Here is an 11,334-nt window from a genome sequence, read left to right as displayed (position 1 = left end):
AGCTTGAGCCCAATGGGTATGAGCTCTACTATGTTATATTAATCACTCATTTTTCTCATCATCATTATTCAATGTGGGACTTCACTTATACGTGTATACTCAACAATTATTGCATCTATGTTTGTAAATAATTGTTGTACTTAAGTAGAAAAGTCCATTTTAGTTTCACTCTTTTTTTGAGGTTGTATGAACTAATTTTGTAAATGGATACGTATCCAGAACTACATTCGTTAATCACAATTAATTGGGCTGCTATGGATCCTCATCAATTGAAGGGAAGTGGAGAAATGTGGCAAAAAATTATACATGCATGCACACGTGCTAACACGTGTGTGTGTGTTTGTCAATTGCATTGATTGGAGTTCTGCTTCTGCTTAGATCATCCTCTTTTTTGAATAAAAAAAAAGAAAGAAAAGAATTTACAAACTCAAGTGAGTTCAATTGTTATGCTAATCTGATTTCTATTATCTTATGTGGGTAGAGCCATGGCTTATCTTCACAATGAGCCAAACGTCATAATTCACCGGGACCTAAAACCAAGGTGAGTTTATTCTGTTTCAGATTTTGGTGGGCATATTAACTTCTTTATATTTTACTGGTGACTACTGATGTCATGCTCTAATCAGTATTCTAACATATCCTTCCTTGTAATTAGGAGATTATTAGTGTCGAGTTGTACTTATGGCTTATTTTATGAAATTGAGTGGGAAATACTTATAAAAAAAAAAAAAAAAATTTGAAATTGAGTGGGAAATGTGATCAAAACCAAAGTAAAGGATGAAGTTTATATTTTAATTGGACCAAAAAGTTTTTTTTTTTTTTTTTTATAAATGATTCACTCAGCATTCTTTCCAGAGTGAGTGTATTGAAATTAAAATGGACATTCACTTTTCATATATCAAGATTTTTGGAGGGCCACTGTCATTAAGAAAACAATTAATCCTTGTCTCCTATAATCAAATTTTCTTTCTAATCCAGTTTCTTGTTTAAAAAAAATGTAAATTGCTTACCAGTTCTTTGCTTTCCTGATTCGGTCAGGACTTCAGGCATGAGGTTAATTTGCTAGTGAAGCTTCGTCACCCTAATATAGTCCAATTTCTTGGAGCTGTCACGGAGAAGAAGCCCCTGATGTTAATTACTAAGTACTTACGAGGGGTATATAAATGCTTTTTTCTTTTTTTTTTTAAATTAAAAAAAAGGGTTAGGATAATAGAATCATAATTGTGTGGTTTGAAGTTCTTGCTAGTGATTTAAAGAATGTACTTATAGAGACACCTTCCTTAATTGTTGCATTCATCTGCTGTTTTAGGGTGATCTCCATCAGTACCTCGAGGAAAAAGGTTCACTTGGTCCTTCAACAGCTATCAACTTTGCATTGGACATTGCCAGGTACTTTAAGTTCTAAATACTTCTGGAAGAATGCCATACCTGAACCCCATTGTTATAGATTGTTGGTTATTGTTGGAGAGATAAATTCATTTAAGAGACTCCTTGAGTAGTTAATATAACATATAGAGACATGCTTAATCCAAAAAGCTTGAGCCCAATGGGTATGAGCTCTACTATGTTATATTAATCACTCAATTTTCTTATTATTATTCAATGTGGGAATTCACTTATACGTGTATACCCAACAATTATTGCATCTGTGTTTGTAAATAATTGTTGTACTTAAGTAGAAAAGTCCATTTTAGTTTCACTCTTTTTTTGAGGTTGTATGAACTAATTTGTTATAGAGAGATGCATATCCAGAACTACATTCGTTAATCACAATTAATTGGGCTGCTATGGATCCTCATCAATTGAAGGGAAGTGGAGAAATGTGGAAAAAAATTATACATGCATGCACACGTGCGAACACGTGTGTGTGTGTTTGTCAGTTGCATTGATTGGAGTTCTGCTTCTGCTTAGATCATCCTCTTTTTTGGACATCTGTTTGTGTATTAAACTCAATCTATCATTTGTTATCAAAAAAAAGAAAGAAAAGAATTTACAAACTCAAGTGAGATCAATTGTTATGCTAATCTGATTTCTATTATCTTATGTGGGCAGAGCCATGGCTTATCTTCACAATGAGCCAAACGTCATAATTCACCGAGACCTAAAACCAAGGTGAGTTTATTATGTTTCAGATTTTGGTGGGCATATTAACTTCTATCTATTTTACTGGTGACTACTGATGTCATGCTCTAATCAGTATTCTAACATATCATTCCTTGTAATTAGGAGATTATTAGTCTTCACAGGATGAAATGCTGTTTTCCCCAATTGAAGTGGTTACATTTTATTTCTTTTGTTCTGGTTTTCATCATCAAGAACATGTAGCTGGCCTCTGTACCTTCATTTTATTTTACCTGATGAAATATGTTTATAAATTTCAGGAATGTGCTTCTAGTCAGTTCCAGTGCAGACCAGGGTCGGCTTTAGACATTTTGGGGCTTAAGGCGGGAACTAAAAATGGGGTTTTTTTTTTTTTTATACTTATACATTCATTAAATTAATATTTATTTAATATTTTTATATTATAATATATTTTATTTGAAATCTATTTTTCGATCATTTTTTAAACTAAATTAATTTTTCTTTTCTTTTTTAAGTTTTTCATATTCAGATGCATATTTTCTAGTAGACATTTATAATCAAACAATATATTTATAATGACTAAAATAAAAAATAACTTTCAAGTGTAGAGCAAATGAGAAATAAAACTGATTTATATATAAAGTATTGTTGTAGTTTCACTGAACAATAACAATTTTTTAGCAATCTCAACCTGTATAAATAAAGATTTATTTAATATATTATCGCTAACTAAAATAAATAAATAAATATATATATATATATATATATATATATATATATATATATATATATATAAACACAAGATTAAAATTAAAATAAAAAGCACAAGCATAACAAAAATTTAAGCACAACTGTAACACTAGGCTTATTAATTTATAATACCCACCCACAAAAAAACACAAAACACATCCTATCTATAACCAAAAAAAAAAAAAAAAAAGAAGCTGAATCATTACAAATACGGCAGAATCATTAAATAAAAAGGGCTGAATCATTTCTCAAAAAAAGAAAAAAAAAAGAGGGCTGAATCATTAAAACAAAAACCAAAACTTGAAGGCCCAAACCGGACCCCAAAACCAAATATTTATAATTAATAACTTATACCTGAACCTGGAGATCAGAACAGAAGATGAAGTGAACGGCTGAAGATCAGAAGATGAAGTGAACGGGCAGAACGGCTGTACTGATGAGGGAGGCGGAGAGCAGATTCAGAGAAAGAAATAAAGAATGAGAGAGGCGGCGAGTCGGCTGTACTGTCACTGATGAGGGAGGCGCCGAATCTGCTCTGTTGCTTGAAGATGAAGTTGCTTGCGTGATTCAAGTGATTCACAGTGGAGTGGAGAGAATGAGAGACAGAGAGAGGCGGAGAGCAGAGAGAAACTGAGAAGGTAAAATTTTTAGGGTTTGAATTGTTTTATTTGTTTTGATTTGTGATTGTTTGATGGTTAATCTCTTAGACTGGATTTGTAGTTTATCTGAATGATTTTTGATTTGTCCAGAGGATAACAATGTTTAACCGGATTTATCAAAATTTTTGTTTTTTGGTTAAAAAGATGTACCAGATTTTGTAATTAATCTGATACTAATTTAAAAGTTGGAGATTTTGGACTAAGCAAGCTCATCAAGGTTCAGAATACTCACGATGTTTACAAAATGACTGGAGAGACTGGAAGTTGTGAGTGTCTCTGATAACTTCTGTATATTGAAATACGATTTATAATACTGAAAACTTAATAATTTTTTCCCTTCTTATGGGTGTGGAAATGAAACAAAAGACCGGTATATGGCTCCTGAAGTTTTCAAGCACCGGAGATATGATAAGAAGGTTGATGTCTTCTCTTTCGCAATGATACTTTATGAGGTAATGCTTGCTTCTGTAAGGATTTGAGATAAGATCTCAAAGTACTTGAAATTGGTTCTAATTCATAATGTTCCCAACTAATCCAGATGCTTGAAGGGGACCCACCACTTGCAAACCTTGAGCCTTATGAAGCAGCAAAATATGTGAGTGAGGGAAACAGGCCTACATTTGGCTCAAAAGGATATACTCCTGAATTGAGAGAGTAAGTTTGTTGTGAAAATTTTAGCAACCACAAAGTTGCTTCTTTTGTCATGCATGCATGGCCGAACTGTGAATCATATTTTTTTCCCTAATAAAATGAATCTAAGATTTTTCTGCTGTATAATCATTAATAATTTGACTCAACAAAGCTTTACCCAAACTAATTTTTAGCTGCACAAATTGTTGTTGTCATCATTCTATTCTGTCTAGGTACACATATTTCCTCTTTTCCTTTCTCTTCTAATTGGTCCATTGACTAATTTTGTTCCATGAGAAAACCATTGTTGCTGATCTTGCATTGTATTGGTACTAACACTAATTCCTGATTGCTTTCATATCTTATTGTCCTTTTTTTCCCAATCCCGACTTGGTATATGCTTTTTAGCTATGTGCAATTGCTTATTCTTTTCTTTTGACATCTACTTGTATGAACTGTGCCTATTTGATCTCTCATTTGGCATAGATAATGATTTAGAGCAAATAACTTTTTGGTAGATTGAAGAAATTCATAAAACCCATTATAGCAAATAATTGTGGATTCTTATCAGCCAAATTGGTTATCTCATGGTCATTAATTATACTATCTTCATAATATTTTCATTAATTTGCACTTGCAATTTCTGATCTTCTTCTTAGACTCTGACACCGTTCTCAGTAGATTTATTTGCCTGTATTCAGCATTTATGTAATCTATTCAACCAAAACCATGTCATGTTGTTCAACATGCATTAGGATGCTGATTTACAATTGCATACTCTGTTATTTTTTAGAAGAAAAGCACTGTTGCTATATGAATAAAAAACTTTTGTAAATATTATCCTAGATATACGCTAGAACTTGAACAATCAGATTGCTAATCTCTTTTCATATTCAATGGTTTTAGATTAACAGAGCAATGTTGGGCCCATGACATGAACCAAAGACCTCCTTTCTTAGACATCCTCAAGAGGCTTGAGAAGATAAAGGAAAATCTACCGAATGACCATCACTGGAACATATTTAATACATAAAAATTCAAGTCCAATGGCATGGTCTGTATGTGGATGATATATTTTTACCATTTCTGCTCCTGTACTCTTCCATTTGAGCAGATGGGGATTGTGAAGGGCCTCAAGTGGGCAATTTGTGAGAGTAATAGCTCTGACTGGTTTTCCAATATTCTGGTCGGATTCTTATCATGAATGGAGCAGGTAATGTTGATTACTTTTCTCAGACTCTAAGACTCGTCATGTTTTGTATTGATCTGAACCAACCTATCCAAGAGTCTTATCCAAATTAGCATATATGTAGAATGTTTCATCCTATGACTGGATTTTCTTCATTTTGTCTTTTATTTGTAATCTGGTCCCGAAGTGTATTTGAGAAAAGAGCAACATATAATTTTTTCCTGGTCTTTAATTGTTCTCTCTCAACAGTTATAGATTAAACCTTTTCAAAGTTACTAGGATCTTTGTGTAAAGGATGGATTTGCAGATTGTGAAGATGTTTATTTTTCTGGACATATGGGCTATTATAAAGATGGTACTGCTGCATGCATTGGTGTACTCGTTTTTGTTTCTTTCATGGGACGAAGAGGATGGGGATGCGCTAGTCAGGCTTGTAGTACTTGAGCTAGCTATTATTGTGATGGGCTGATGGCCAGAGACTTAAATGCGGAATGGGGCTTGGTTATCCTGGGCTAGGACACAGTGTGGACCTATCTGTTTTCTGTGGATTACAAGACATGTGATGCACAACTTTGCGTACAGGGCTAGCTTATAAGCTAGCTTTTTGTTTTTTAACATTTATATACAACTTTTATAAAAAAAATTCTTCACATTTTCAAAATATAAGCATACTTTAGCATACTTTAAATAATAAACTAAATAAGTTGTTCTCAAACAAATACTAAAATTCCTAACCAAGTTCTATTAATTGGCTTTAATGATGCTAAAAGCTTTGTGGCTAAACTTGGTCTCACCCAGAGGGAAAAATATGTTTTTGAATGGAATCCCTCCACCCTATTTGTTAAGAAAAAGGAAAAAAAAAACACTTTATAAATAATTTTAAATTTAATATTTTTTATTAAAAAAAGGGAAATTAGACTTAATATACATGTGGTTAGACCCGTTTTGACTTTGACAAATGTGATTTGAAAATTATTACTTTGCCCTCTTGACATGGTCCCTGTTGGACAACTATTACCAACCTTTTCCCTTGTCGTTAGAAAAATACATTTTGACACAAAAACATAAAAGAAAACAGATCAAACAGCTCTCCAAAAAAAGCTTTTTCACACCATTTTCATGCACTTGCAGAAGTATGCTCTCATACAATTGCCTGCATTGTGTGCTCACTTTCTTTTCAATCTCTTCCATACCCCTTTTTGTCTTTGATGAAAAGTCCGTGTGTGTTTTTGTGGATTAATTTATACACAAAAACAAAACAAAGAATAAGTAGTAGTAGTAATCTAATCCATCTTCATAACAAACACAGTTAGTTAATACGCATCACTCTCTCCTATCCGTCAGATCTAGCCTAAGAACAACCCCAGGCCTAATGCCTTTTGTCTGAGTTTCTAACCACAAAAAAAAAGGGTCTCCTTTATAATTTTTTTCAAACTCCATTAGTTTTTCCAATCTCAAAAGAAGAAATCGCTTCAGCAAGAGAGTTGATGTGAGATGTGGGCCTATGTTTTTGTCTTCAGATTTTTTTTCTTTAAGTGGTTTTATGCTTCAGTGTGAGATGTGGACTGTGGAGAGATCTAAAGCAGTGAAACCATTGTTTTTTTTTTCTACGAGCCAAGGAAAAAATAAAGAAACACAAGTTGGTGTTTTATAGTTAGGTATTTAACTAGACACATGGCTGAAATTTAAGAAATGTACATAAGAAATAGTACAAATCTGCGAAAGTCGATCCAATAACATAGATTTTGACTATTGATTTGCTCTAAATCTTGTGTTAATGAATCCTAGGAAAGTGGTGTGAGAAAGTTTTCTTGAGAGGTGTTTGATTTGTTTTCTTTTTATGTTTGTGTTAAAATGTGTTTTTTTAACAGCTATTGGAGAGGTGGGTAACAACTCCCTAAAAGCACTAGCATTGGGGATTGTAAACACCATCCAGTTGCTATTTTACATTCAAAACCTCAAAAATGCTGCTCCATCCGGGTATGGGTTCTTAAAAGATTTTAGAACCTGTGAATAGTTGGTTCTTATATATAGAAACAACTGTTCACTTGGATGAAAAAAAAAATACTATTATTTTAATTGAGAAATGTGAAGAGAAAAAAAAGAAATGAAAGAGAAGAGAGAGAAACATGATTTTTTATATTATTTGATGTTGTAGTTTATATTAATTTATTGAGTTATATATAAAAATAGAAACTGGAATGTTGGGTGAGTTATAAATGAGATGGTAAAATAGATAAAGTAGGTTTTGAGGTTATAAAATAGAACTTTTTTGGAATCCCGAATGAGAATGCTTTAACAAAAACTACCTTAAGTGGGTAAAGTGATAATTTTCAAACTTTAGATGACAAAGTTAAAACAGGCCTAACCACAAGTGGTTTAAGTTTAATTTCCCCTATAAATTATAGATTTTGAGTAATGCTAAATGCACAATATTTTCGCAACAAATTATTTGTGATAAGTTGTTATTAGTGGGTAAAAAAGTGATGTTCGTTGTTGGCCCAAATTAGAACCAATAACAGCTTATTACCTAAAATTTGTTGTAAACTTATTATGTACAAACATTTCTGCATAGATGATAGAGATAGTAACCCTTTATTACAAAAACAAAGCATTTTTATCTCTAAAACAAAACGTCACATAGTGCATAAAAAAATAAATTTAGGAAAAAAAAACACTCATATCCATAGATTCCATAACACTATTTTGTCTTTCTGCAAACAAAACAAAGTAGCATGATCCACTTAAAACACTTTTTTTTTTTTTTTTTGCTGGCCACATGTTCTCAAGCCAAAGTCTTTTGTAGTTTTGTTTTGGCATTTGTTTTGGCATGGCAATAAACCGTAAATCCCGTAACTTGAATTATTTTTTTCTAGACCTTCGAGCATTTTGTACGTATGCCAATTGAACTATAAAGCTCTTAACTTTTATTATAGAATCTTAATTAATATAATTTAGATTAATTTTATTTTCAATCTTGTCTTTTTATCTATCCCGAAACACACACCAAGAATCTATAAGTACCAAAGGTCCTAAGCACATAAGCTGTCTCACTAAGTCCGCTCACCTCCGAAAATGTTTCCTCAAGTTTCCGTAGCCCCTGCTCAAATCTATATTTATATATTACTAAAAACTGAAATGTAGCATTTATAGCTGTTGAACTCCTATTGCACCACCTCATTGCGACATCATTTGCCACATAATTATTATTCTTTTTCTTTACAAAAAAAAAAAAAAAAAAAATTATTAACTTTACATATTCATCTTTGTCGGTTTTAACATTTATATATATATATATATATATATATATATATTTCCTTTTTATTTCCAATTTTCCTATAATTTTTTTTGCATTCACTTTTTTTTTTTTTAATATTTACACTTTCTTCAATCTTTCTTCTTCCCTTACCTTTTCATCTTCCCACTACCCTCTACTTGAATATCACTATTCATCTTTCCCTTCATCTTCCTTTATTTGTCTCTACTTATTCACTCCCCCTTACTATAAATTTGTCATTCTCTCTTCCATTCTGTACATAGTTATCTCTCACAAAAAAGGTTATCTCTCTCTCTCTCTCTCTCTCTCTCTTAATGTTTTGGTGGATTTTTATTTTTTTTGCATCTCCGCTTTAGGTTGATAAATTTTTGTGTTTTTTATAACTCTAATTTAGGTTGATATGATTTAGTTTTGTGTTTTAAGTTATTATTATTATTATTATTATTATTATTATTATTATTATTATTATTATTGTGGGGAGTAAAAAGATCTTAATAGGGATATGGGCCGTCGGGCCTTGCTAAGGAAGGCCGACCTGCTCTTGGGTTTATGGCTTGTTGGTACTTCAGGTCGGCCCATACGCCGAAGATCCGAGGATCCAGCCGAGGATATTTTTCCCCTCGGACTGACACCAGAGAACCCGGGACTTCATAGTACAGGTTAGGGAATGACACGGTCAAGACCAATGGTTAAAGGGGATGAACCCTTGAATGTCCTAGAAGCACCGATGTTGGGAAAGTGTCAAAAGTAAAGGCTGCTACCTCCACATTAAAGATCCTGCACCTACCACCCTGGCCGCATTAATGGGGAGGTGACACTTGAACAGTGAAAGGGAAACTTCTAGTTACTGTTCAAAGGCACTAAGAAAAGAAATATCTAGGCTAAGGGAGGAATTGGGGCAACACGTGTATAAAGTATTAAAAAGAGGAGTATTTAAGGAGGGACCTAGAACAGAAACGGGACGGAACTTTTTGTAACCTAAAAAGACAAAAGACAAAGGGAGAGATATAATATAAGAACAGCTCTCGGCTTACGTCCGAGGAGGCCCAGTTACAATATTCCTTGTTGTTTTCAATTACTTGCAATCTTTAGTTTGTCATTTAATCCTCATATACTTCTAACCTGGGTTTCAAACCCACACTCTACAAATTATTATTGTTTAAGGTTCATTGGGCCTAAGCCCATAACTGTTCTTGGGTCCAGGTGCAATTGTGCACTTACAATTGGCGCCGTCTGTGGGAACCTAGTCTAGAAGTAGTAGGGATATGATGGCAGACTTAGGCTCTCACCATGCAGAGTCACAAGGATCACAACCAGAAGATCATTTCGAACGTCTTGAACATCGTAGGAATCGTGAAGGAAGCGTCCATACAGAATATCCAGGGGCTAGCCATACTCATGGAGGAGGTAGTACTACCCACGATGAGGGCTCTAAATCCATGCAGAGGGAAATTAATCGTTTAAAGAGGAAGTTACGCCGTGCTAAACGTAAGGTTTCCCCATCCTCATCTAGTTCCTCCTCAGAGAAGGATAGGGGACATGGCTACAGCTCAAGATCATATTCCCCCACCAGTGCAACATCCTGTGGTGAGGGGAACGACCAGCCAACCCGCAGACGTAAGAAGCTTCGTCCTAGGGGCTTAGGCAACGATACCATGAGTAGGGCGTTGCACCAACTCTCTAAATCTCCGTTCTCACGGAGGATTGAGAGGGGGAGGCTTCCCAGGAGGTTCACCCAGCCCACGTTTACCATCTATAATGGCCGGACTGATCCGGTGGAGCACGTGAGTCATTTCAACCAAAGGATGGTAGTGCACTCACACAACGAGACTCTGATGTGTAAAGTCTTCCCCTCCAGTTTGGGACCTGTGGCTATGAGATGGTTTAACGGTCTCAAATCGGAGTCTGTGGGCTCGTTTGGGGAGCTAACTAGGGCATTTGCTTCTCGGTTCATTACTTGTAGCAGAGTCCCTCGTCCACTAGACTCGTTGCTATCCATGGTCATGAAGGAAGGTGAGACACTGAAAGCATACTCCGACAGATATTGGGAGATGTTTAATGAAATAGACGGCGACTTTGATGAGGTGGCGCTTAATACCTTTAAGGTAGGCCTCCCTACTGATCACGACCTAAGAAAGTCTTTGACGAAAAAGCCCGTCCGCAGCGTACGTCGTCTTATGGATCGTATTGATGAATATAAAAGGGTAGAGGAAGACCAGCAACAGGGAAAAGGAAAGGAGAAGGTTATCCCGCAGGAGAAAAGGGATTTCAGGTCGGACAGATATCACAACAACAAGCCGAGGAGGGATTATTTCGGACAATCCGGCTCAGCAACACCCCAGGCTGTAAATACTGTGTTCCGAGAACCAGTACATCAGTTATTAGAAAAAGTTCGTAAAGAGCCCTTCTTCAGATGGCCCGGCAAGATGGCAGGGGGTCCTGCGAGAAGAAATCAGAACCTTTTCTGTCAGTACCATCAGGATGTGGGCCACACTACTGAGAACTGTCGGACCCTGTGGAACCATCTAGAGCAGCTCGTCGGTGAGGGAAAGTTGAAGCAGCATTTGTGTCAGCCCACTGGGCAGGTCAGTCAAGTTGGTTCAAACAACCAGAGGAACAGTTCATCTCGGCCAGCATTGGGAATAATTAATGTTATCTTCGCCGTACCTGGTAGGACCGGCTCAGGTCCTACTAGGGTCATGGCGGTTTCCCATTCGCAGGCCGAGGATGTAGGTGGTAGGCCGAAG

At 35.1% G+C, this 11,334-nt stretch overlaps 1 protein-coding gene across 2 annotated transcripts; it reads left to right on the top strand.

Moving 5' to 3' along the window:
• Nucleotides 1-3,059: 3,059 nt before the first annotated feature.
• Nucleotides 3,060-5,678, top strand: LOC142627221 (serine/threonine-protein kinase VIK-like). 2 transcript variants are annotated; one of them, XM_075801040.1, is made up of 5 exons: nucleotides 3,060-3,470; nucleotides 3,677-3,757; nucleotides 3,858-3,943; nucleotides 4,030-4,145; nucleotides 5,028-5,678. In XM_075801040.1, the coding sequence occupies exons 2-5, from the start codon at nucleotides 3,736-3,738 to the stop codon at nucleotides 5,152-5,154; spliced, it is 351 nt and encodes a 116-aa protein (XP_075657155.1). In that variant the 5' UTR covers nucleotides 3,060-3,470; nucleotides 3,677-3,735; the 3' UTR covers nucleotides 5,155-5,678. The 2 variants fall into 2 exon arrangements, with proteins under 2 accessions (XP_075657155.1, XP_075657154.1); XM_075801039.1 differs by having other exon boundaries at nucleotides 3,061-3,470; nucleotides 3,636-3,757.
• Nucleotides 5,679-11,334: the final 5,656 nt, after the last annotated feature.

The sequence above is a fragment of the Castanea sativa genome, chromosome 3 (assembly GCF_040712315.1).
Source record: "Castanea sativa cultivar Marrone di Chiusa Pesio chromosome 3, ASM4071231v1".
NCBI lineage: Eukaryota > Viridiplantae > Streptophyta > Magnoliopsida > Fagales > Fagaceae > Castanea > Castanea sativa.
This window is presented reverse-complemented; position numbering and strand designations above follow the sequence as displayed.